The 27,654-nt window shown below is 38.6% G+C and overlaps 1 protein-coding gene and 1 long non-coding RNA gene across 3 annotated transcripts in view; one reads left to right on the plus strand and one right to left on the minus strand.

Moving 5' to 3' along the window:
* Positions 1–14,047, minus strand: part of PLSCR2 (phospholipid scramblase 2) — a 57,854-nt gene extending 43,807 nt beyond the window's left edge. The window contains exon 1 of one of the 2 annotated variants that reach the window (XM_023215376.1): positions 13,951–14,047. Coding sequence is in view for 1 of the 2 variants with exons in the window: in XM_023215375.1 (XP_023071143.1) it covers positions 13,951–13,978 (28 nt within the window). In the remaining variant the exon portion in view is untranslated. The remainder of the gene's footprint in view (positions 1–13,950) is intronic. The other variant, XM_023215375.1, reaches the window with a different exon arrangement.
* LOC116418724 overlaps positions 1–27,370 on the plus strand; it is a 36,264-nt gene extending 8,894 nt beyond the window's left edge. The window contains exon 2 of the long non-coding RNA XR_004228866.1: positions 23,996–27,370. This is a non-coding gene — a long non-coding RNA (uncharacterized LOC116418724). The remainder of the gene's footprint in view (positions 1–23,995) is intronic.
* The last annotated feature ends 284 nt before the right edge of the window (positions 27,371–27,654 follow it).

Below are 27,654 nucleotides of genomic sequence, written 5' to 3' on the forward strand. Positions count from 1 at the left end.
ACATAATCCCATACTTCTTGCAGGCTTTGTTCATTTCTTTTTCTTCTTTTTTCTTTTCGTTTCTCTTCTCGCTTCATTTCATTCATTTGATCCTCCATCGCTGATACTCTTTCTTCCAGTTGATCGAGTCAGTTACTGAAGCTTGTGCATTTGTCACGTATTTCTCGTGTCATGGTTTTCATTTCTGTCATTTCGTTTATGACCTTCTCTGCATTAATTAGTCTAGCTGTCAATTCTTCCACTCTTTTTTCAAGATTTTTAGTTTCTTTGCACTGGGTACGTAATTCCTCCTTTAGCTCTGACAGGTTTGTTGGACTGAAGCCTTCTTCTCTCATCTCATCAAAATCATTCTCTGACCAGCTTTGATCCGTTGCTGGCGATGGGCTGTGCTCCTTTGCAGGAGGAGATGCGCTCTTATTTTTTGAATTTCCAGCTTTTCTGCCCTGCTTTTTCCCCATCTTTGTGATTTTATCTGCCTCTGGTCTTTGATGATGGTGACGTACTGATGGGGTTTTGGTATAGGCGACCTTCCTGTTTGATAGTTTTCCTTCTGACAGTCAGGACCCTCAGCTATAGGTCTGTTGGAGATTGCTTGAGGTCCACTCCAGACCCTGTTTGCCTGGGTATCAGCAGCAGAGGTTGCAGAAGACAGAAAATTGCTGAACAGCGAGTGCACCTGTCTGATTCTTGCTTTGGAAGCTTCCTCTCAGGGGTGTACGCCACCCTGTGAGGTGTGGGGTGTCAGACTGCCCCTAGTGGGGGATGTCTCCCAGTTAGGCTACTTAGGGGTTAGGGACCCACTTGAGCAGGCAGACTGCCCCTTCTCAGATCTCAACCTCCGTGTTGGGAGATCCACTGCTCTCTTCAAAGCTGTCAGACAGAGTCGTTCGCGTTTGCACAGGCTTCTGCTCCTTTAGCTGAGCCCTGTCCCCAGAGGCGCAGTCTACAGAGACAGGCAGGTTTCCTTGAGCTGCTGTGAGCTCCACCCAGTTCGAGCTTCCTAGAGGCTTTATTTACCTACTTAAGCCTCAGCGATGGCGTGCGCCCCTCCCCCAGCCTCGCTGCTGCTGCCTTGCGGTTAGATTGCCGCAGACTGCTGTGTTAGCAAGGAGGGAGGCTCCGTGGGCGTGGGACCCTCCTGGCCAGGTGTGGGATATATTCTCCGGTGTGCCAGTGTTATAGCGCAGTATTGGGGTGGGAGTTACCCGATTTTCCAGGTGTTGTGTGTCTCAGTTCCCCTGGCTAGGAAAAGGGACTCCCTTCCCCCTCGCGCTTCCCAGGTGAGGCGATGCCTCGCCCTGCTTCAGCTCTCGCTGGTCAGGCTGCAGTAGCTGACCTGCACGGATTGTCCGGCACTCCCGAGTGAGATGACCCCAGTACCTCAGTTGAAAATGCAGAAATCACCGGTCTTCTGTGTCGCTTGCGCTGGGAGATGGAGACTGGAGCTGTTCCTATTCGGCCATCTTGCTCCGCCCCACCTTCACTCGTATTTTCGTTCTAATTGGCTGGGTCAGTTTGTTAATTTTGCTGTTACTTTAGCTAATATTTAGTTTGATTGATCTATCAATTATTCAAAGAGGTATTAAAATTTAGAAAGTATCTATTTACATTTAGACTTATTTTCATGTAATTCATTAGGGCAACTAAAAGAAAATACCCTAGTCTGGGTAGCTTATAAACAACAGAAAGTTAGTTCTCATAGTCCTGGAGGCTGACAAATCCAACACCAAGGTGCCAGGAGATTCACTGTCTGCAGAGGGCCTACATTCTGACACATACATGGCATCTTCTCACCATGTCCTCACAAAGTGGAAGGTTCGTGGGGTCTCTCTAAGGTTTTTTTTTTTTTTTTTTTTCTTTCTTTTTTTTAAGAATATTAATCCCATTTATGAGAGTTCCATTCTCATGACCTAATCTCACAAAGGCCCCACCTCCTAATATATCACATTGGTGATTAGGCTTCAACGTATAAATTTTGAGGGGACACAAACATTCAGACAACAGCAACATCTGTCTCAGTTCCTGTCGCAACAGCAAAATAGTATAGTCTGGGCGACTTAAATGACAGACATTTATTTCTCACAGTTCTAGAGTTTGAGAAGTCCAAGGACAGGGAGCCAGTAAAATCATCATCTGTTGAAGGCTCTCCGATTGGCTTGCAGACGGTCCCTTTCTTGCTGTGTCCTCACATGACAGAGAGAGGAAGAGCTCTCGTTCTTCTTCCTCTCCTTATAAGGACACTGATCCCATCATAGAATTTTAACCTTTCCTTAATTTGGCAATCTCTCCTTCTCTCTGGGTACTGTAGAAATAAATTGGATCTTCTTATTGTATCTGTCTAGACACCTTTGTGACTTCCTATGTCTTGCAAAATGATTTGTCACATCTACCTTTTTCATATTCTCAAATTTGTTGAAATCTTATGTCCTGCTATACAATCTCATCTTTCTGTCATCCTTGGCTTATTACAGCTTTGGGTTTTGTTTGTTTTGACTATCTTCACTTTCATTGTATTATAGTCCTGAAGAAAAGTACTAAGTACTATCTTTTATTTTTTTTTTTTAGACAGAGTCTTGCTCTGTCATCCAGACTGGAGTGCAATGGCACGATCTTGGCTTACTGCAACCTCTGCCTTCCAGGTTCACGCAGTTCTCCTATCTCAGCCTCCCATAGTTGCGATAACAGGCGCCTGCCACCATGACTAATTTTTGTATTTTTAGTAGAGATGGGGTTTTGCCATGTTAGTCAGGCTGGTTTTGAACTCCTGACATCAGGTGATCCACCCACCTTGACCTCTCAAAATGCTGATAATACAGGTGTGAGCTACCGCCCCTGGCTGAAAAGTATTATCTTAAACTACAAAACATCTAGGCATAACATAAACACACTGTTGGTTGACTAACCAAAACTCAGTAACTGCTCTTATGTGGTAAAATAGTGGTTTTCAAATTTTAGTATCCCTCAGATTCACCTGGAAATCTTGTTAAAACTCTATATGTGTTCCCCACATCCAGAGTTTCTAATTCAATATATTTGGGATGGGGCTTGAGAATTTGCTTTTCTAATAAATTCCCATGTGACCCTGATGATGGTTTTCCAGGGACTTCACTTTAAGAACCATTGCTAAGGGTTCTATTTTGTTCAGTTCTTGAAGAACAATGTGTTCATAAAGGGAATGTCCTAACCCAAAGAACAAATATTGGTTAGTTGTCAATTATAATAAATCCAAGCTCCTTTCTCTGTTATTGGTATGCATTTGGTTATATTACTTAGATTTGGCTAAAGAAGAATCATATTGGGAATTTCTAGGAAAGAGTTTCCTGCTTACTTTTGTATATGTATGTGAATGTATTAATATGTATCTGTGATGTGCAGAAGTACATGTACACATACAGCCCATGTGTACACTTATGTGAAGACTGACTTGTGGCTATAGAATCTATGAGGATATTTATTTTTGTTCTTTCCACAATTTCATACTCAAAACATGCCTTTGTTTTTATTGTTGTCCTCTTCTGCATGGAGGGTTTTATTTCTTTTCAATAGCTCCAAGACTGCCACAGCACTGAGGGGTAACTGGTATAACACAGCTTTATGGGAAACAGTAGCAGAGGACGATTTCACTTTGCATCATGGTTCTAACATGTGAGTTAAAATTCTGGGTTGGAAATTCTTTTCTTTAAGAATGTTGAATATTGGCTTCCACTCTCTTCTGGCTTGTAGAGTTTCTGCTTAGAGGTCTGTTTTTTATCTGATGGGCTTCCCGTTGTAGGAGACCACGGTGTTCTCTCTGGCTGCCCTTAGTAGTTTTTCCTTCATTTCAACCTGGGAGAATCTGATGATTATATGTCTTGGGGTTGATCTTCTCATGGAGTATCTTAATGGTGTTCTCTGTATTTCCTGAATTTTCATGTTGGCTTGTTTTGCTAGGTTGGGGAAATTCTCCTGGATGATGATATTGTGAAGTGTGTTTTCCAGCTTGTTTTCATTCTTCCTGTCTTCTCCTGGTACTCAAATCAATTTTAGATTCAGTCTTTTTGTAAAGTCCCATATCTCTTGGAGGCTTCGTTCATTTGTTTTCACTCATTTTTTTCTCTATTCTTGTCTGCATGTCTTATTTCAGTAAGGTGGATTTCAAACTCTGATATCCTTTCTTCTGCTTGGTCAATTTGACTATTGATACTTGTGTATGCTTCATGAAGTTCTCATGCTGTGTTTTCCAGCTCCATCAGGTCGTTTTTGTTCCTCTCTAAACTGGTTATTCTAGTTAGCAATTCCTCTAATCTTTTATCAAGGTTCTTAGCTTCTTTGCACTGGGTTAGAACATGTTCCTTTAGCCCAGTGTAGTTTTTTTATTACTCATCTTCTGAAACCTACTCCTGTCAATTCATCCATCTGATCCTCCGTCCAGTTTTGTGCCCTTGATGGAGAGATGTTGCAATCATTTTGGGGAGAAGAGGCACTCTGGTCTTTTGGGTTTTCAGCATCTTTTCATTGATTCTTTCTCATCTTCATGAGTTTGCCTAGTTTCAGTCTTTGGGGCTGCTGACCCTTGGATGGGGTTTTTGTGGGGGCCAATTTGTGGGGGCCATTTTTGTGGGGGCCATTTTTGTTGTTGTGTCAGGTCCCTCTTCTGTAGGGCTGCTGCAGTTTGCTGGGGGTTCACTTTAGGCCCTATTCATCTTCCATTCCTACTTCTTTACATGCTTCATAACTTGTTGAAAACCATATATTTAGAATAATATAATATGACAACTCTGTAAACTGTATTTGCCTCTTCCCCAGGCTTTGTTGTTGGTGGGGTCTTTCCTATTGTGCATTTGTTTGGTTATTTTCCTCAACTAATTATATTAATCTATATTCTTCATTAGGTGTGACCACTGACATCTCTTCAGTTAGCTTAGTGGTCATTCAATAAATGGATATCGTTTTCCTTAAATATGCTGCATAAGTGTATCTTCCAGCCTTTTCCAAAAGGTCCTTTGTGTGTTTGGGGGCACTATTTCAAAGATCCAATAGATGATTTGAAATACTGGCTTAGCTATCTCTCATTGCTTGCACAGAAACTTAAGGTCAACCAGAAGAGAGAGATTATTTCTTTTTCAGATCTTTTCTGGGTATGCGCACAGTTCTGTAAAGGTACATTTCCTTCTAAATTTTCAGGAATATGTCAGAACTTTTAAAAGCCCCAATTAATATCTCATTCTCCAGATTGTCTTTTTAAGAGATTTTGGTCAGCTTCTTCTATGCCCCAACTATTATTATTAAGGCCTCATTCAATTGTCATGTTAAACAATTATCACTAATTATTTCCCAAAACTGTTACATAGCAGGGGTAGGGGAGGGCAGGGCCAAGATGGCTGACAAGAAGCAGCTGCAATCAAAGGCTCTCACCAAGAAGAACCAAGACAGTGTGTGAATCCTGCACTGGGAACCAAGATACCCCCAGGTTCTATCAGGACTGACTAGGCAGTTGGTGTGACTCACAGAGAGCAAGGAAATGCAGGGTGGTGCATCGCCTCACCTGAGAGCCACACGGGGCAAGGGGAGCTCCCATGTCCCAGCCAAGGCAGGTGGTGAGTGATCATGCTACTCAGCCTGGAGATCTGTGCTTTTTCCATGGATCTGTGCAACCCATGGATCATAAGATCCCACTCATGAGCCCATGCTACCAGGGCCTTGGGTCTCAATCACAGAGTTGCACAGATTCTCAACAGCTACTTAGTTGGCATCTGCCTAGGACTGCTGAGTTCCCAGGGGGAGGGGAAGCCTTCATCCCTGCAGTTGCCTGCTGCCTCAGACAATTGAGCTCCCCAGGAAAAGGACAGCAGCCCTCACTGCAGCTGCCCGCTGCCTAAGATACTGAACTACTGGGAGGAAAGGGTGGCAGCCATCACTACAGCTCCAGCCACCGTATTTCCCCTGCTGGTGCCTGGGAGACTCAAAAGGCATTCCCCACAGTGCAGCACACCAGCTGTGGTAGATCATGGCCAGACTGCCTCTTTAGGCCACACCCTGATGCATCCTTCCTTAGTGGGTGGGGCCTCCCTGCAGAAACTTCAGCAACTCCAGCAAGGGACTTAGGGCCAAAATTCTGGTGTCCCTGGGCCTGAGCCACTAGGGGGAAGGGTAGCCATGGTCTCCATGGACAAGCTGACTTAGTCTGTCCCCCTGCTAGCTCTGAGGAATCCAGGCAGACCAGATGATTGGGATCCCCCCCAGAAGAGCACACCTGTTTGACAAAGGGATAGCCAGAGTGCTCTGTTAAGTGGGTCTCAGATCCCGTGCCTCCCAACTGGGTGAGAACCACGACCAACAGAGGTCACCAGGCACCTTATACAAGAGTGTTCGTGGAGTTCCGTTCCAAGATGGCCAAATAGGAACAGCTCCAGTCTGCAGCTCTCAGCGTGATTGACGCAGAAGGAGGGGGATTTCTGCATTTCCAACTAAAGTACCTGGTTCATCTCACTGGGACTGGTTGGACTGTGGGTGTGGCCCACAGAGGGTGATCCAAAGCAGGTCAGGGCATCGCCTCACCTGGGAAGTGCAAAGGGTCAGGGGATTTCCCTTTCCTGCCAAGGGAAGCCGTGACAGACTGTACCTGGGAAAAGGGACACTTCCTCCCAAATACTGCACTTTTCTCATGGTCTTAGCAACCAGCTGACTTGGAGATTCTCTCCCGTGTCTGGCTTGGCAGGTTGCACACCTGTGGCGCCTTGCTCACTGCCAGCACGACAGTCTGAAATCGACCTGCGAGGCCACAGCCTGGCTAGGGGAGGGGTGTCCACCACTGCTGAGGCGTGACTAGGTAAACAAAGTGGCCGAGAAGCTTGAACTGGATGGAGCCCACCCCAGCTCAGCAAGGCCTACTGCCTCTATAGACTCCACCTCTGTGGGCAAGGCAAAGGTGAATAAAAGATAGCAGAAACTTTTGCAGACTTAAATGCCCTGTCTGACAGCTCTGAAGAGAGCAGTGGATCTCCCAACATGGCATTTGAGCTCTGAGAATAGACAGACTGCCTTCTCAAGTGGGTCCCTGAACCCCATGGAGCCTAACTGGGAGACACCTCCCAGTAGGGGCCGACACACACCTCATACAGGCAGGTGCCCCTCTGGGATGAAGCTTTCAGAGGAAGGATCAGGCAGCAATATTTCCTGTTCTGCAGTCTTCACTGGTGATATCCAGCCAAACAGGGTCTGGAGCAGACCTTGAGCAAACCCCAACAGACCTGCAGCTGAGGGACCTGACTGTTAGAAGGAAAACTAACAAATAGGAATGGCATCAACATCAATAAAAAGGACATCTACACTGAAACCACATCTATAGGTCACCAACATCAAAGACCAACACAAAGATGGGGAGAAACCAGAGAAGAAAAGCTGAAAATTCTAAAAACCAGAGTACCTCTTCTACTCCAAAGGATTGTAGCTCCTCACCAGCAACAGAACAAAGCTGGATGGAGAAGGACTTCGATGAGTTGACAGAGGTAGGCTTCAGAAGGTCCGTAATAACAAACTTCTCCAACTTAAAGGAGCATGTTCTAACCCATCACAAGGAAGCTAATAAAAACCTTGAAAAAAGGTTAGATGAGATTTGATGTCCTGAAGGATTTGACTGTGTTATAAGTTGGGTTTAGTTAATTGGCTTCATTTCTGAATGCTTACATAGCGCCAAGGCTTTGATCAGCACTTCTCAGCTGTAAATTCTGACATTACTGACCTGGAAACAGGCCTTTAGTTTTATGTACTGGCCCCTTGAGATCAAGTACTCACTGCATTGGAGAGGCTGAGGTGTTCCCAGTCCACTGGCAACAATACTCCGCAGAAAACTAATGAAGCTATTCAGGACTTAAACTCAACACTTGACCAAACAGATGTGACAGACATCTACAGAACACTACACCCAATAACAACAGAATACAGAATATACATTCTTCTCATCTCCACACAGCACATACTCTAAGATCGACCACATACTTGTGCATAAAGCAATTCACAACAAATTAAAAAAAAAAATCATACTCACCACAGTCTTGGACTACAGTGCAATAAAAATATAAATCAATACTAAGGAGATACATACAAACCCTACAATTACATGGAAATTAAACAACTTGCTCCTGAATGACTTTTGGGTAAAGGATAAAATTAAGCCAGATCAAAAAAAAATTTGAAACTAATGAAAACAAAGTTGAAACACACCAGAATCTCTGGGACACAGTTAAAGAAGTGTTAAGGGGAAAGTTTATAGTGCCAAACACGTACATCAAGAAGTTAGAAAGTACTCAAATTAACAACCTAACACACCTGAAGGAATTAAAAAAAAAAAAAAAAAGAGGAAACCAATCCCCAAACTAGCAGAAGAAAAGAAATAACCAAAACCAGAGCTAACTGAATGAATATGAGATGTGAGAAACCATACAAAAGATTAACTTAGACCAAAACTTGATTTTTTAAAAGAAAAATCAAGCTTGCTTTGATAGACCACCAGCTAGATGAATAAAGATAAAAAGAGAAAATCCAAATAAACTTAATCATAAATGACAAAGGGGACATTACTATGGACCCCATGGAAATACAAAGAAACTCAAAGATTGTTACAAACACTTCTATGTACACATACTAGAAAATCTAGAAGAAATAAATAAATTCCTAGAAATATATGATCTCCCAATATTAAACCAGGAAGAAATTGAAATCCTAAACAGACCAAAAACAAGATCCAAAACTGAGTCAGTAATAAAAAACCTACCAACAAGAAAAAGCCTTGGACTAGCCTATTTCTACAAGATACATGAATAAAAAATAATAACAGTCCTATTGGAACTATTGCAAAACATTGAGGAAGAGGGACTATCTTCTAACTCATTTTAGAAGGCCAGCATTATTCTCATACCAAAACCTGGCAGAAACACTACAAATGAAAATCTTCAGGCCAATATCCCTGTTGTAAAGCCCCTCAACAAAATAAGCAAACCAAATCCAGCAGCACATCAAACAACTAATCCACCATGATTGAATAGACTTTAATCCTGGAATGCAAGATTGGTTCAACATATGCAATTCACTAAATGTGATTCATCACATAAACAGAACTAAGAACAAAAACCACATGATCATTTCAATAGACATAGAAAAGGCTTTTGATAAAAATTCAATATTCCTTCGTGTTAAAAACCCTCAACAGCTAGGCAGTGAAAGAATATACCTCAAAATAATAAGAGCCATCTATGACAAACTCACAGTCAACATCCCACTATTAATAAAAGAGCGAATGCTACAATCATTCCCCTTGAGAACCAGAACAAGACAAGGATGACCATTCTCACCACTCCTGTTCAAAATAGTATTGGTGTAATTCCAACAGTCTGGGAAGCTGAGGGATTGCTTGAGCCTAAGAGTTTGAGGCCAGCCTGGGCCACATGGCATAACCCCATCTCTACAGAAAATGCAAAAATTAGCTAGTATTGTGGCATACACCTATAGTCTCAGCTACTTGGGAGGCTGAGGTGGGAGAATCATCTGAACCTGGGAAGTTGAGGCTACATTGAGCCATGATTGTACCACTGCACTCCAGCCTAGACAATAGAGTACAATCTGATCTCAAAACAATAAAAATTTTACTGGAAATCCTAGCCAAATCAATTAGTCAAGAGAAAGAAATAAAAGGCATTTAAGTAAGAAGAGGGGAAGCCAAACTATCTCTCTTTGCAGATGATGTAATTCTATGCCTATAAAACCCCATAGTATCAGCCCAAAGACTACTAAAACTAAAAAAAAAAAAAAAAAAAAAAAAAAAAAAAAAAGAGTTCAGTAAAGTTTCCAGATACAAAATGGATATACAAAAATCAGCAATATATCTATACATCAATAATGACCAAGCTGAGAGTCAAATCAAGAGCACAATATCATTTACAAATATCCTAATAAAGAATAAAATATCTAAGAATACAGCTGACCACAGAAGTGAAAAAATCTCTACAATGAGAATAAAGAAACTCTGCTGAAAGAAATCAGCGATGACACAAACAAATGGTAAAACACTCCATGCTCATAGCTGGGAATAATCAATATTGTTAAGATGGCCATACTGCCCAAAGCAATTATAGATTCAATGCTCTTCCTATCAAATGACCAACGTCATTTTTCACAGAATTAGAAAAACCTATTCTAAATTTTATATGGAACCCAAAAAGCGCCTGAATAGTCAAAACAATCCTAAGGGAAAAGAACAAACCTGGAGACATCATGCTATCTTACTTCAAACCATATGATAAGGCTATAATAACCAAAACAGCATGGTACTGGTACAAAAACAGGCACATAGACCAGTGGGCCAGGTTAACAAACTCAGAAAGAAAGCTGCACACTTATAACCATCTGATCTTCAACAAAGTCAACAATAAAATGCAATGAGGAAGGACTTTCTATTCAATATAGGGTGCTGGGACCACTGGCTAGCCATATGCAGGAGATTGAAACTGGATCCCTTCCTTTCACCATATAAAAAAGTAAACTCAAAATGGATTAAAGACTTCAATGCAAAACCAAAACTACATGCCCTGGAGGAAAACCTAGGAAATACCATTCTGGACATAGGCCTTGGCAAAAATTTTACGGCAAATGCTTCAAAAGCAATTGCAACAAAAACAAAAATAGACAAGTGGGACATAATTAAACAGCTCCTGCACAGCACAGCAAAATAAACTGTCAGCAAAGTAAACAGACAACCTATATCATAGGAGAAAAATATTCACAAACTACCTTGCATCTGACAAAGGTCTAGTATTCAGAATCTATAAGAAACTGAAATCAACAAGGAATTAACAAATGACCCCATTAAAAATGGGCAAAGGACATGAACAGACACTTCTCAAAAGAAGACTCACATGCAGCCAACAAGCATATGAAAAAATATTCAACATCACTAACCACGGAGAAATGCAAATTAAAACTGCAATGGGATACCATCTCACATCAGTCATTATGGCTATTACTAAAAAGTCAAAAAATAATGGATGCTGGTGAGATTCCTGTACTCACTGGTAATGGGAATGTAAATTAGTTTAGCCACTGTGGAAAGCAGTTGGATATTTCTCAAAGAAGTTAAAACAGAACTTAAAACCATTCGACCCAAAAATCCTATTACTGGTTATATACCCAAAGGAATGCAAATTATTCTACCATAAAGACTCATGCATGCCTATGTTCATCACAGCACTAGTCACAAGAACAAAGACATGGATTCAACCTGGATGTCCATCGATGGTGGACTGGAGAAAGAGGATGTGGTGCATACACACCATGGAGTACTTTACAGACATAAAAAAAGAATAAAATCATGTCCTTTGCAGTAACATGGATGGAGCTGGAGGCCATTATCATAAGTGAATTAATGCAGGAACAGACAATTACATACAGTGTGTTCTCACATGTAAGTGGGAGCTAAACACTGAGTGTACATGGACACAAAGGCAGGAACAACAAACACCAGAGCCTACTTGAAGGGGGAGGCTTGCGGGAGGGTGAGAGTTGAAAAACTACTTATCAGGCAATATACTCACTACTTGAGTGACAAAATCATACCAAACTCCAAAAACATAAAATTTGCCCATGTAATAAACATGCACGTGTACCCCCTGAACCTAAAATGAAAGTTGAAAGAAAAAAACTAAGCCTGTGTTTTCAGCTAAGTAATTTTATTAGGAAATATTCTGTTTATAGAATTTTGGTAGTCCAGCCAATTTCTTGCATTTCTTCTTTCTGTTTTTGTCTTTCAGTCCAAGGTGGCATTTTTTGTTTGTTTGTTTGTTTTTTTGTTTTTTGGCAATCGTAAAAACTTTAAGAACATTGTGTCTCTAAAGTATATGTCACTGGATTCATTCAATTAGACATTATGTTGACATATATGATAATGTGTAAGATAATATGTTTATGGTTTTGGGAAATATGACATACACATCTTTAGGTGGAATTTTTCTGTTGATTACATTATGGCTACTGTGACTACAAAGCTGTTGGTTTGCAAGTCTTCTGTGAATCTGGGGGTTGGGGTATGGAATCAGAACAAGTTGAAATTCCACAGCTCACTGTTCTTATGATAGTTTCACAGTTTTTAAAATGACCTTTAGATTGTTTGAGATCACTGGTTAATGTTCAGAGTTCTAAAATTTTGGTTTTGCCCATTTTTTCCTGGGTTCTGACTGCTTTCTTTGAGGCACAGATTTTTGGAGCCCTTACTCTGAATTTTTTTGTGCATGTGAAATTGTATATAGACAGAGACTATTATTTGAAATGAAAACAAATAAGAACTATGTCAAATCTATGTACATTGGTAAGTACCAAATAGTTCATATACATGAATGACAATGTACTTAATTTAAAAATCCCAAATATGTATTTATTAATTTTTATGTTTAAGTATATTACTGTTTTCCATATTGTCTACATGTGTGCATATATAGTGCATATATGTATACATGTTTTAATACTTGCTAATAAGTATAACTATATTGATTTTTAAACGTACATGTCACCAGACAAAATATATAATTATGCCAGACAAACAGGTGGTCTTCTAGTTGTTTTGCCAAATAATCTCAATGATACAATGTTGTATTATTCATGTCTATTTAATTTGATAATTTAATTTAATTTGATACTGCTGTCAGTGAACCTAAAATGCAAACACTGTTTATAAACACTCATGGTTTAAATACTTTCTAAATCACAGATCTTCAAAGAATAGTAATAATCACATAATTATATTAGTTGGAGAGTTCTCCTGAAGTCTCAGAAGGAAAATGCATTTTGCATTATGCTTCACCCAAATATACAGGTGTCTTAATTTTGGGAAGAAAATTCAGACTTTCCATCGTGAGGTCTCATACTTATGAAACACTCTCTCTTTAGAAGTGTTTCCTAGTGGGTTCACTGTAGAAACCTGCAGATCATTTGTAGGTTAACCTTCATCCCAGTTTTACAGATCAAAATATGAGCCTCAGAGATGTTGTGTTATCTATTAGATTTATACATGGAAGAGCTATAAAGTGAATCCAGGTATCCTAAAGAAGAGGAATAGCAGGAACATTTGACATAGACAATGGATTAGGAAAGAGGGGTATCAATTAGAGTAGGAGAAAAGAGGGTCATTCAGGGTCAGATATATTTCATGTACATGGCGATTTTCAAGTTAGATGTGAGATGAAGTTGGAGGCTTTGTTACACTCCAACTATGGCATTCATTTTTCTTCTCTCTAGAGAGGAACATGAATGTCCTCTTCCTATTTTTGGATACTTTGTACTGAGTGGTAGCTTAGAGATTTGTCCCAAACCTGGAGTCCTAGGCAATGTCTCTAAAAATACATAAAAATATTCTTTTGTATTATATGTGCAGCAATGAAGCATCAGCAGAGTAATAAATTCTGAATACTACAGTTTCCCAGTCCAAAGGACTGAATATATCTCTCTGAAATTAATATGTTAAAGTCCTAACTCCCAGTGGTTTTAGGAAGTAGGGCTTTTGGCAGATGATTAGGTCACAAGGGAGGAGTTCTCAGAATTGGGAGTAATGCCCTTATAGAAATAGACCCAGAAAGATCCCTCCCGGTTTCTGCCCTGTGAAGTTACAGTAAGAAGTTGGTCATCTGTGAGGAAGTGAACCGTCGTCAGACACCAAATCTGTTTAATTTTGGGCTTCCCAGCCTCCAGAAGTACAGAAACCAAGAGAAACAGAAGCAGAAACCCCCAGTTTATGTTGCTATAAGTCACCCAGTCTATGGTATTTGTTACAGCAGCTCAGACTGTTTAACATACTGAGTATGAGTTTAAGGTCCCTATTAGATAGTTCATAAATGGGAACATATACATAAACAAAAGGGAGTACGTAGTAGTTATAGAGACCAACATTTGAAGCACGTTAGTCTCTGGAAACCACATGTCATTGGCTACCTGGGAGGTGAATTTGAAAAGGCTTCATTCTCCATTCAGCCCACAATCCATGGTCTCTCAAAATTACTGCTAGGAAGAATCTAAGATGGGCAGATACAAGCAACCACAACAATATACATTCCATTTAGAACTTTGAAGCTAACTAGTTCTATGGATAATTGTATGCATACCAGGATGTAAAGCTTTTAATTCTCCCATGGTGTTGGAATGGCAGCAAAGGCTCAAAGTAGTGGCCCTGCTTCCTGCAAGCAGTGTGCCACCTCAAAGCAATGTTCACACCTCAAAGCAATATGTCACACCTCCTATATTCCAATAATAGATCAATTGGAGCCAGTTCCACATGAGGTTTCTGATACCTAAGGCTTTACCACTACATGTTAAACAAAAAATGGAACAATAAAATAATTATATGATGGTGCATAAAATGGTTTCAGAGCATTGTACGTTGCCCTCTGTTGTACTAGTTTCATTACTTTGCACTTTGTACAAGAGGACACTTACTGAGAGATCTTCTCAGTCATATAGAAAGAGAGAAAGCCTAAGTGGAAAGTAAATTAGAACATTATGTTTTGTAGTAGGGTTTGAGTAAGAGGAAAGTACCTCTTTGGTATCTCAGAATAGGAGGGAAAAGTATTCACAATGTATGAAAGATGAAACAACTTGGATACATTTCGATTACAGGATCTAGAAGCAGAATGGTAAGGATACTATGGTAAGTCACTCTCTTGTGTGAGCCAATTTGCCAGGTTTAGCTATGGACAACACAACAGCCTTGGGTGTTTGTAATCCCCTCTGAACAAAGTGAAGGGATCTGGACTCCTGTGAAGGTACATGGGTAGGGAGTTACTTCTTCCACTGACCATGATGTCAGTGAAACCCAGGGTGGTGGTGGGGGAGTTGCATTTCCTGTGAATAAGGGCACAGGTTTCGCATCTCACAGCAGCAGCTGGTCAAGACAGATAAGAACCTACTGGCATTAATCAATGGAAACAATAAAGGATAAAGGCTGCCACTTCATGAAAGATGAGCTTGGCCTGTCCAAAATAAATTGTGTAACTTCCCCATGGAGAAACAAGAGAGGTTCAATAGATCACAGGCAAATAGCAGTCTCATAAGCCCTCAGCCAGATTAGCATGTTGGAAACCTCCCCTTTATCTGGATCAGTAAGGAGCAAATTAGCCTCCCAGAACTGGGCCCTCTTGTACCCACTAACTTAGGATATAGGTTACAGAACACTGACATAAAAGTGATGAAATGTAATATGGAAACAACAGTGTCTCACTCCCACAACTAGTATATTCAGATTTTTTAAAGAGAAATAGTGCCTCAAAAGCTTCTTCACCCAAAACTGCCCTTTCAATTTTCTCTTTTTTCAGTCACTGAAAAGAATATTCTATATTCTCTGTTTTTACCAGAATCATGAGGTAATATAGACACCTCAAAGTCCAGAATATTTAACGAGTAATATTAATATAATGAGTTTTAACACTAACTTAGTAACATTAAAACTTCAGTTTTTGTATTTATAAATTATACTGCAGGGTTTCTTCTGGTAATAAAATTCCCTGGTAGTGCATATAATCTCAAACACTCTTTTTTTTGAATTCTAAAGGAAGTGATCATATTTTGATATACAGATATTAAACTGAATTAAAATTGTAAGCTTACGATTTTAGACAAAACAAAAAAACTAAAATTTGGAAATCTAAAACTGGAAAACAAAGCTGAAGCATGTGTCTGTTGTTAAGTAAGTAGATATACACACAAATACTTTTCATTACATATCAAGACCTGAAATTATGTCACAAACATGCACCAGTAGTTGAAGAGAGCTCTTACTTCCTCAGAAGGAAATTGCTAGATTAGATATATCCAATACTAAGAATGAATAAACATTCTTTTAAAAGACTATTCACCAGTTAGAGTACTACCTACATCATACGAAATTAATAAAAAATGGTTTGCAGCATAATGTCATCTAAGTAGAACTGAAAATTAATGGTACATTAATAATAAAAATAAGAATAATAATGGTAAAATATGCTTACTTTATCCTAATAAAAACTTTAAAATGAAGGAGTTATTATCCCAATTTTAGAGGTAAGAAAACCAAAGCTTAGATAACCTTCATTAATGTTTCTGTTCAAATTGAGCTACAAAGTTCAGGTGCCTGAAATCAAATCCTTGTCATATTTGGATTTCAGAAGCAACAATGATTTACTTTTACTTATTTCTTATGGTCGATAATATAATCAAATTTAATTATCCAGCACTTACTTTTGCTACAGATGGATGAAATCAATATATTATTAGAACAGTAGTTTGATTAATAATTTTCAAAATGCTGTTCAGAGGCAAGGAGGTGAACTGGGTACTTATTTCTTCAACTGGAACTGGATCAGTTACAGATTTCACATGAGTTTTATGACCTGTACAATAAAACAGAATGGTGCCCTAAACCAAGAAACTAACAAAAATGGACCAGCTTTTAGATTAATTGGGCTTCACAGTTCTGTTTGTTTAAAGCTGATATCCTGTGATCTTGAATGGGAGATAATCTGGGAACACTGTCTGATGACTTGGCAGAATCCTAGAACATATTGTTTTACAATTTGGCCACATGGAAACACCTAGATTATTTTATGTTCTGAGACATTATATACAGTAACAGTGAAAAGAATTAATTCCTTCTCTTAAGAATGTAGTTGCTTCAATAAAACATACCTATATTTTCAGCAAGATAAGAAAATGTAATATGATTTTATTACATTTGGTGATTTCGTGGGTTTAAATCAGACAATAGCTCGAATCACCCAGTTTTTCAAAGTTCAAATACTAGTTCCCTCTCACATTTATAAAAGAAATAATAGGTGGGTGAAGTGGCTCATGCCTGTCATCCCAGCACTTTGGGAGGCCAGGTCAGGCGGATCACCTGAGGTGGGGAGTTAGAGACTAGCCTGACCAACATGGAGAAACCTCGTTTCTACTGAAAACACAAAATTAGCCAGACGTGGTCACACATGCCTGAAATCCCAGCTACTTGGGCAACTGAGGCGGGAGAATTGCTTGAACCAGGAAGGCAGAGGTTGAGGTGGGCCGAGATCGTGCCATTGCACTCCAGTCTGGGCAACAAGAGTGAAACTCCAAAATTAGAGCATTATGTCCCTGGATATGAGAACTTCACTGCCAGTTTTACCACAAAGGGAAGTTCAAATAAATCTTTCACATGGGATCTTGCGTTTTAACTTATGCACATCTATACGTAAGAAAAACTCAGTTACAAAATACAAGCTCACTCATTAGTGTTTTGATTGGCCCTTGTCTTCCTTACATTATTTACTATTACTATGCCACCAATAGTTATTAAAGTTTTCATATTACATGGCTTTATATTCTTTCTAATTACACTGTTAAAAAAATACTCTTCATTAAAAGAAAATCTCAAAATCTCATATACATACACAATCACGTGCCTGGAAGCCAGAAAAGTTTTCTGTTTATTCCTTGTTTTATTTTTTTCCCAGACCTTTACCAAGGTGAGCAGGGGCCAGGAACGGGCATGAAGGAGGTCATCCAGGAAGGCTTCCTGCCCCAGATGAATAGTGATTACATACATTTCTGTCAGACAAGGGTGAATGAGTTAATTAGTCATTTTAAGAAATTAAAAAATCCCATGTTTATGAAATAAAATATTTTTTAAAACATGCCAATGATAGCAATTTAGAAATGTTACATGAATATTAAACATCCTACATATTGGTACTACATGATTATTTAACGTCTTTTTAAATACATAGTAAATGATAATTTTATATATCTGTTAAATTATATATGTGAATGTGGATGGATGTATATATACATACACAGAGGAGTAAATTTACTGTTTACCTTTTCAAAATTCTTTACCAAACATATATTGGATGTCATTTGCTAAGACAATGGTTCTCAAGTCTGGTCTCCAGATCAGCAGAATCAATATCACATTAGAAATTGTTAACATGCAAATAAATTCTCTGGGAAACTCTGATACCTACTCAGTCAGAAACGCTGTGGATGGGCCCAGCAATCTTTATTTTATCAGGTTCTCCAGGAAATTTATATACACTGTAAAATTTGACAACAATCCCTGTGCCAAAAGATCCCTAGCTTATAGGTCATGTGTCGTGGATATACCTGCTCCAAATTTTAACTAGAAATGATATTTTAAAATAAGTTTTAAAGGCAAGTGGTTAAATGATTTCAGAATAACTGAACTCTGCATCTTAATTTGTTTTGTGTTGTTGTAACAGAATACCACACACTGGGTAATTTATAAACAAATAGAAATGATTTCTCATAGTTCTGGAGTCAGAGAAGTCCAAGATCAATGCATTGGCAGGTTTGCTGTCTGGTAAGGGCCTGGTCTCCACTTCCAAGATGGTACCTTGAACCCTGCATAATCTGGAGAGGAGAAATGCTGATTCTTACGAGACAAAAGAACAGAAGAGAGAAAATCTGTTCCCACAATCCTTTGTATAACAGCATTAATTCATTCACGAGAGCTCCATCCTCATGACCTAAACACTTCCTAGTAGGCCCCACCTTCTAACACTGTTGTACTAGGGGTTAAGTTTCAATATGAGTTTTCAGGGGACAAAAACATTCGGACCATAACATTATGCAAGTATGATACTCAGATATCAAACAGACTTTCACTTTAAAGGGGAAAAGTGAGTAACATAATAATAGATAATGTCATTGTGCTGCTTGCTATCAATATGCCAGACATGGCTCAAAGGAGTTTTCATATCAAAACTCATAAAATTCTTAAAACAACCCTTTGAACTATATTGAAACTATTTAGGAGTGTGGCCTCTGCGGACTAGTTGGTTCCCCCTGTTAACAGGCCTATTTTACAGATGGGAACATTAAGGCATAGAAAAGTTATGTGACTTGCCCAAAGCACAGAACTGCTCAGAGGAAACTGAGGCACAGAGCTCAAATGTGGCAGAGCTGAGATACTAACTCTAATGGGACATTTCCATAGTCTCCACTTTCAATCATGAGAAAATGCTGATGTTTATAATAAATCATTTTAAATACTTAAATTTTATTCATGAACCATTCTCTTCTGAGGAGCATTTTATGGATATGACAAAACTACTGGTAGGTGGGTACAAATGGAGACATTTAGGACTAATTAGGCCAGACTACATTTGAGAATTTGGCCAGCAAAGTAGCCTGCTTGTGTGTTTTTAATTTGAGAGACATTAGCTGGGCTGCAGTTTTGGTTCTATACTGATATGGTTTGGAAGTATGTCTTCTCTCAATCTTATATTAAAATGTGACCTTCAGTATTGGAGGTGCAGTGTGTTTGGATCATGAAGGCAGACCTCTCTTGAATGGCTTTGTGCTATCCTCGTGGTAATGAGTGAGTTCTCACTCTATTAATTCACATGAAAGCTGGTTGTTTTTTATGCCACCTTCTCCTCTCTCTCTCTTGCTCCCTCTCCTACCATGTGACATACCTACTCCCTCTCTGCTTTCCACCATGAGTAGAAATTTCCAGAGGCCTCACCAGAAGCTGAGCAGATACTGGTGCCATGTTAGTATAGCCTGAAGAACTATGAGCCAAATAAATCTCTTTTCTTTATAAATACCCAGGCTCAGATATTTCTTTATAGCAATGTAAAACAGACAAAAGCACCTACCTTCCCTCATTCCTGGATGTCTTATACCTGTAGTACTACGCATTTATCTTACTTGTCTGGCCCAAGCAGGCAGTTGAGTCATGAGTCTTGGTTATCAGGTTTAGTCCTAGTCAATATGAGTCCTAAAACAAAGCTCACAGAGACCTACAAGTTCATGATGGGATATATCTCCTTTATTTTTTTACTGGCATGGGATTACTTTGTTCCCTTCTCGCCCCTTCCCATATGAGGAGTTTCTCTGTGGGAACTTTACATCATTCTCCTTAGAAGTCAGAGTGTAATCTGCTATGAGTTATGGTGAACAAGGAAACAAACAGAAATCTGTAGGAGTTGCCTGATAATAATTCAAATCCCCAGGGTATACATTTTCCATTTGAGTCACATATCAGATAATGATTCAATAAATATAGTTGATGCAAATCTCAGGCAGGTTTTTTGTTTGTTTGTCTGTTTCTTTTTTCTTTTTTAATAGTCTACTAATCTTTGTTAACTGAGACTCCCTGTTCTCCAACTACCCAACCCATAGGTGGCCTGCAGCACCTGGTAAACAGAAAGGATAGATGTAATTGAAGGACTCCTTTTATTGCAGGACAATTGACAAATGTCACCAGAAAATAAATTCCCACCATTCCCAAGTGAATGGATTTCAATCTGGTGGAACAGGCTAGACTACATGGAACTATACTGATTCTGACTAATGTGACTCAACAGAGGAAACAAAAGGCCTGAGATACTTAGAAACTCTAGTGAGTATACAAGTCAAGGTGCTTTACATATCTCAAATTCTTTTTTTACTTTCTCTCCCTTCATTTGTGAAACAAATTTCTCCTAAGACCTTTCTTTAGTGGGGCACCAGTAAGTCCACCGGTGGCTACAACTGTAAATACTCTTGAATTCAGTGCACATGGATTTTCCTTATTATAACATCAGCAGTGTGTGGTTGGTGACTCATTTGCAGAGTCTGCGGGAGTGCAGGGGCTCGTGTAGACTCAGCTGTAACTGAGACTTAAGCCCAGCTTGGCCAGACACCCACTACATTTTTACCTCACTGCACTGTTGTGGGCTCAAGACTGAGTCTCGCTCTGTCTCCCAGGCTGGAGTGCAGTGGGGACATCTTGGCTCATTGCAAGCTCCACCTTCTGGGTTCACGCCATTCTTCTGCCTCAGCCTCCCTAGTAGCTGAGACTACAGGCTCCCGCCACCACACCCGGTGAATTTTTTTGTATTTTTAGTAGAGATGGGGTTTCACCGTGTTAGCCAGGATGGTCTCGATCTCCTGACCTCGTGATCTGCACCGCCTCGACCTCCCAAACTGTTGGGATTACAGGCGTGAGCCACCGAGCCCGGCCAAATGCAAACATTCTTGATTCTGCTTCCTTTCCCTCCTTGTTTTTTGTCTCTCTGACTATATTCTCTTTGATAGCATATTTAATATTTACTCAGTTCAATTAAGCATATTTTAGTTTACTTGTAGGTTAAGTTGATCCCTAGTTTTGTTACTGGAAAGGGGTCCTGATCTAGACCGCAAGAGAAGAGTTCTTGGACCTCACTCAAGAAAGAATTAGAGGCAAGTTCATAGACTAAAGTGAAAGCAAGTTTATTAAGAAAGTAAAGGAATAAAACAATGGCTACTCCATAGACAGAGCAGTGGCATGGGCTACTTGACTTAGTATGCTTATAGTTATTTATCAATTATATCTACACAAGGGGTGGATTATTCATGAGTTTCCCGGGAAAGAGGCGGGTAATTCCCAGAACTGAGAGTTCTTTCCCTTTTTATATCATGTAGGGTAACTTCTAGATATTGCCATGGCATTTGTAAACTGTCATGGTGCTGGTGGGAATGTCTTTTAGTATGCTAATGCAATATAATTAGCATATAATGAGCAGTAAGGAAGGCCAGAGATCACTTTCCTTGACATCTTGGTTTTGGTGGGTTTTGTCTGGCTTCTTTATGGGGACCTGTTTTATCATCAAGGTCTTTGTGACCTATGTCTTGAGATACCTCCTGTGTCTTCCTTTGACTAAGAATGTCTAACTTCCTGGGAATGCAGCCGTATAGGTCTCAGACTTACTTTATCCAGCCTCTATTCAAGATAGAGTTGCTGTGGTTCAAATGCCTCTGACAGTTTCGTATGACAATGACTCTGCCACCTACATCAATTCATTCTATAAAATATTACTTATTTAGGCATCGCTTATATTAGCTAAGTATGCAAAATAAGAAAGTATTCTACAAATTATATAAACCAGTCATTTGTTAGGCCCACAAAACTTCAATACTTAACCCTTACCCTTACAACTTCAGCTTTGTATCTTTTTTTCTATTAAAAAGCTTTAAAATCAAGTGGTTTAAAAACACGCATAGTATATCCTAAAATATTTTACATAAAATTAAAAATGTTGAGTAGGAAGTGTATGTTAATTACAAAATTAGATACATCTTTAAAGTCTTATTTTTCCTCCCATGTTTCTTCTTTACTACAATATAACTAGCTTGTTTACAAACAAAACCAAAATCACTAAATAAATAATATATAGCTGTTAAAATACTTAAGGCTGATCTATTTTTTTCAGGATATTAAATGAACTTTGTATCTTGCTCCTTTCCTTTGCCTGTTTTATGTTCCATCAATAAAATGCAGCTGTTTAAAGAGACCAGACCAGAATAATATTCAAGAGGAAATACGTTGTCAGGAATGTTTGAAGAGAATTGTTTATACAAAAATATTGAACAATAGAATAGGAGAGGAAGCTTGGAAACAGATCTACAAATTTATGAAAAGTTAATGGCTGGCAAAAGTAGCATTACAAATCAGTAGAAAAAATGAACTCTTTGCTGTTATTGGAGTGATTAGATATTTATATACAATAAAATTAGATATCTACTCATAACATACATTTAAAAAGTTCCAAGGAAGGTAATGACCTGTGTATGAAAAATAAACCTGCAAATCAAAAGAAAAAAAATACAAACCTTGAAAAAATTTATAAATATGATGATTTAAAATTTCTCTAGACAACAAAAATATTATTTCACAAATAAAGTGAATTGAAAGCCATATCCTGAGAGAAGATATTTACAACGCATACAAACTTATAAAAGATTTGGTTGTGTAAAAAGAAACTTCTACAAATCAATAAGAAAGTTGACAGCAAACAAATACAAAAATTATTAAAGTATGCAAAAAGATGATTCACATTAGAGGAAACATGAACATCTGATTAACAAATGAAAACATACTCAACCTCACCATTTCATGCAGATGAAAACAAGAATGACATTCCCAATTAAAAATATTGAAAATTCACCAAAACAAAACATAACCCAACAATACCAGATCTGATGGGGGATGTAAAGCTGTAGTAATGGTCAGACACTGGTGTTCAGATAATAAATTGGTATTATTTATTTGGAGAGCAATATTACAATATTTCATAATGATGTTTAGACCCTTAGAAGCAGCAATTTTACTCATAAGGATAATCATAAGTGGTTTTTTTTTTGACATGAGCATAAGGATACATGTACAGAAATATTCACTGAAGTTGATTATAGGGGAAAGTTGGCATATTATTCAAGGTTCTCCAGAGAAAGAGAACCAATAGGAAAAAAAAAAGTGAATGTATATTGCGTATGTGTGTGTGTGTGTGTGTTTAAACAAAAATTGTGGGAGGTCATTGATTTAGAGTGAGCTCACGCACTAGACTCCAACAAACCAGATTAAACCACAGCAGAGTACTCATGCCAAATGTCACGTAATCATACTGCAACTTTAAGGAAGCAGATAGATCCCAAGCAGACCATTTTTTTCCCCCTGAAAACAGGAAATTTCAATCTGATTGAGTCAGCATAATAAGGAAGTCCCTCTGCTTTAACTCTTACAAAAAAGTAACCTGAAGCAACCTAATGTTAACCAATCATTTTTTTTAATTGTTCCATTTCCTTGTTCCCACTTTACAAGGTCCATTGCCTTTTATTGTCTAGTCAATGAGAATGATGAGAGTTTATTTCCTGGTGACATTTGTAAGTTGGCCTACAATAAGAGGAGTCACATCAGCCTTCAATTACATTGCTATCCTTTCTGTTTACCAGGAGCCACAGGTCACATGTGGATTGAGTAGCTGGAGAACAAGGAGTCTCAGTTAACATAGATTAGTTGATTACTAAAAAAAAAAGAAAAAACAACTGCGTGAGATTTGCATCAAGTATATTCATTGACTCATTTTCTAGTCTGCAACTGCACTGGAACTTACTTCATTTTCAGGAGCCAATGTTTCTATAATGATCATAACAAACTTTTTGCTAGAATAAATTATTTAAGACTGAATTCTGATTCTTTTGATTATTTCAGATTGACAGAGCTAAAGACAATGGAAACAGTATCAATAGAAAGAAAGCTACAGGCCACAGTACCACAGTACCAGAACATCAAGCTATTTGGCTGCAGATGTGTACTACTCTTCAAGATAAGAAAAAGCAGTAATCCTGAAGGCAATTCAGAGGTCATCAGGTCTGCCTCCTTGGTTTTCAGTGGGGGAGAGAGCCATTGCCTTGGTTTCAGCAGGCTAGACAGTGGCAGCCTAGAGCCTGGAGAATGAGAATTCCACTCAGCTGAGCCTTGGGAGTGGATGTGACTCTCACATTGCAGAGCTTTGAGGGCACAACCCCCACCCAAAAGAGCCTTGCAGGACATGGGTCTCGAAGACAGAGCATCATACTAAAAAGAATTATTCTTGAGCCTCAAGATCTGATGGCATTTGTTTGCTAGGTTTTGAACTTGATTTGGATATGTTACTCCTCTCTTCCTCCCAACTTCTCCATTTTGTAATGGGAAAGTCTATTCTATGCCTGTTCCACTATTATAATTTGGAAGTACATAACTTACCTGGTTTTACAGGCTCACAGCTGGAAAGAAATTTTGTCTCAGGATGAATTGTACCTTGAGTCTCATTCATATCTGATTTAGATGTTTCTTAAGTGAGACTTTGAAGTTCAGAGTTGATGATAGAATGAGTTATGGATTTTGGTACTATTGGGATAGAATTAATACATTTTATGTGCAAGAAAGACATGAATGATGGGGGCCAGGGGTGGAATGTTATGAACTAAATGTTTGTGTACCTCTCCTGCCAAATTCATATGTTGAAACTCTCACCCCTAATGTGATGGTATTTGGAGTCAAGGCCTCTGGAAGTTAATTAGGTTTATAAAGGTGGGGGTCTCATGATGGGATGAGCGTCCTTACAACAGGAAGAAGAGAAACCAGAGCTTGGACTCTCTGCCATGTGAGAACACAGTAAGAAACTGGCTGTCTCCAAGACAGAAAGAGGTCCCTCACCAGAAACCAGATCTGCTGGTACTTTGATTTTGAACTTCCCAGGCTCCAGAACTATGAGAATCAAACATCTCCTGTTTAAGACAGCTTATGATATTTTGTTGTAGCAGCCTGTGCCGACTAAGACAAGACTGAAGAGATATGGGTGTCAATGACTGGTGACTACACAAAAGGAAGTGAGGAGCATGGTATGTATTTTCTCTAAGAAAATGTCGATCATCTTAGAGAAGATTTACATCAACATGAAGAGACCAATGGTAGAAAAATACAGAATTAAATGCACTGCAGGTGAAGGTTCAGATGAGTGAAAAGAAAAAAACTTGTTTTTGGAAACTGGAGGAATGGAGATCTTTTCCATAGCATGGCAGACAGCTCAGCTGAATTGTATCATGCAGTAAATGTAAAGTTACTTACTATTTTATTCTTTTGAAATTAATAAGTATCTTATAAGAAGCTACTTTGAGACAATGTAAGTAAGTACTGCATACTGCTTTTCCTTAAAGGTTCATCACTAATTTTAGCAGCCACTGATGTTTCCTTGCTGGAATAAAATTATTGTGATGATGACTGTCAAATGGTCATTTCCTACCTTCATCATTTCTTCTATATCTTTTAGTTGACTTCTACTGCAACAAACAAGCAAAAACTCCTTTTCTTCTTTCCTTTTCATCTAATCCCTCCCTTTCTTCTTTCCTGCTTTCTCCTTTACTTTTTGGAGCAGATAAGTTCTTGAGGGAGCCATGAATCATATCAAAAAAGTGTCATATTATTTTAGCTACTGGATTGATGGTGACTATTGTTTTCCTTGTCAGAAAATAATTACTAAAGAAAGTAAATATAGACACTCTCTTAACTGATCTTAATTTACCCAACTCCTTGGGTTGACATTTCCTATTCTGTCGGTAAAACCTAATTATTAGCTCAAATTATGCTGAATACGCTTGACAATTACATCAAGAGAGTCCCTATTGAGTCTCTAGTTCTAGGGTACATCTACTCTCTCAAAAGTTCTACAGCAAATAAAGGTGATTTGTATTTATTTGTAAATCAGTTTATACAAAAGATTATTGTAGTTACAGAAAGTAGATATTTTTACTTGCTTTGATTAAATATTAATATAAAAGATTGTTTCTATGTAAATCATAGTAAAACTTTATTGTTTTACACTAAGATACCTTTGAAAGTGTCTTAGAATTCTTACTCTATTGAAACAAAAATAAACTGTGTATTTTTCTACAAGAAAGACAAGGCAGAATAGTAGACCCACATTTGGCCCTTGCCCCTACTTAAAAGACTGATAAATAAATAAATGATAATAACAAAATAATAAAATTTACCCTTAATTTATTTTAAGTATATTCATCTTTTTTACAGATATGCTTCTTCATCTTTTATTGACTTTTTTACTTACACAACTAATTACTAATACCAGTCTCCTCAGATAAATGAACTTTGGTTATTTTGATAGCTTTCAGGACCTGAAACGTATATCAATTCACACTGTAAATTTGAAAGATAGATAATTCAACAGTTTTAGGCCATCTACCATGTATACAAGTTTTGGTGATGACCAAATCACCATGAGAAAATTTCTGTGTAGATAAAGTAACTTTTCCATCTGAAAACGCTAGACTAGTTCCTAGAGAATAATCAGGCAAGCCATGCTGCTTGGGGGGGAAAAAAAAAACAGAGCTTTAGAGAAGTCCGCCACCAGGATTCCTAGAGACTGAGAGAGAGCTATGAGGAGGAAAGGACACTTGATCTTTCCCACCTCAGCCTCTCAAAGTGGGATTACAGGTGTCAACCACCACGTCTGGCCCCAACCTGAACTTCTTAATGTGACTAGGACACTGTATGATGTAGCCACTCTTTAGATGTCCCACCCCCTGCACGTCTTTCACTCATGAAGGAACACAAAACCAGTGGCCTAACCACATTTCAGACCCCTGAGCTGACTTCTGTTTATGTTCTTTCCTTTGCCTGAAATAATCTTCTCACTTCCCTTTTGTCCAGCAAGCTTTCTTAGTTTAAAAGTTACTTCACCTAATTTCCTGACCATTAAAACTGAGTTCAGTGTCCCTACTAACCCTCTCCATAGTACTCTGAATCCTATAATCACACATTCCATAGGTATAATTGACCTTAAGCACCTTGTAGAAAATAACTTTTGTTGCTTAGTGAGACATCATACCTAGCATAACTCCTGGCCCAGTATAGAAGCTCTGTATGTACTTGTTAAATAATTGATGAGCAGTTTCAGTGCCCTTAAATCAATCAACTTTACATTTTTTATATTAATTTCAATTATAAAGAAAGTTTACAAATACATTTATGTGAATTATTTGAGTGAATCTTATTCATAAAAACCAAAATAGATTTGCAAAAAAAAAAAAAAAAAATTTGTGAGTAAATTATTTTCTGCTTGTGACTTGCGATAATGGGGAGAGAATTCAGACAGTACGATTTAGCAGAAATGTGCTTAGTAGGTGCCATGGTTTAAAGGCATGTGTCCCCCCAAATTCATTTGTTGGAAACTAAGACCCATTTTGATAGTATTCAGATATGGGGTCTTTAGGACGTGATTAAGTCATGAGGGCACCATTCTCATGAATTGGATCGGTGACCTTTTAAAAGGGCTCGGTTGGGTCCCTGTTGACCTGCCTTCCACCATGTGA

This window comes from Piliocolobus tephrosceles, chromosome 2 (assembly GCF_002776525.5).
Source record: "Piliocolobus tephrosceles isolate RC106 chromosome 2, ASM277652v3, whole genome shotgun sequence".
Taxonomy (NCBI): Eukaryota; Metazoa; Chordata; class Mammalia; order Primates; family Cercopithecidae; genus Piliocolobus; species Piliocolobus tephrosceles.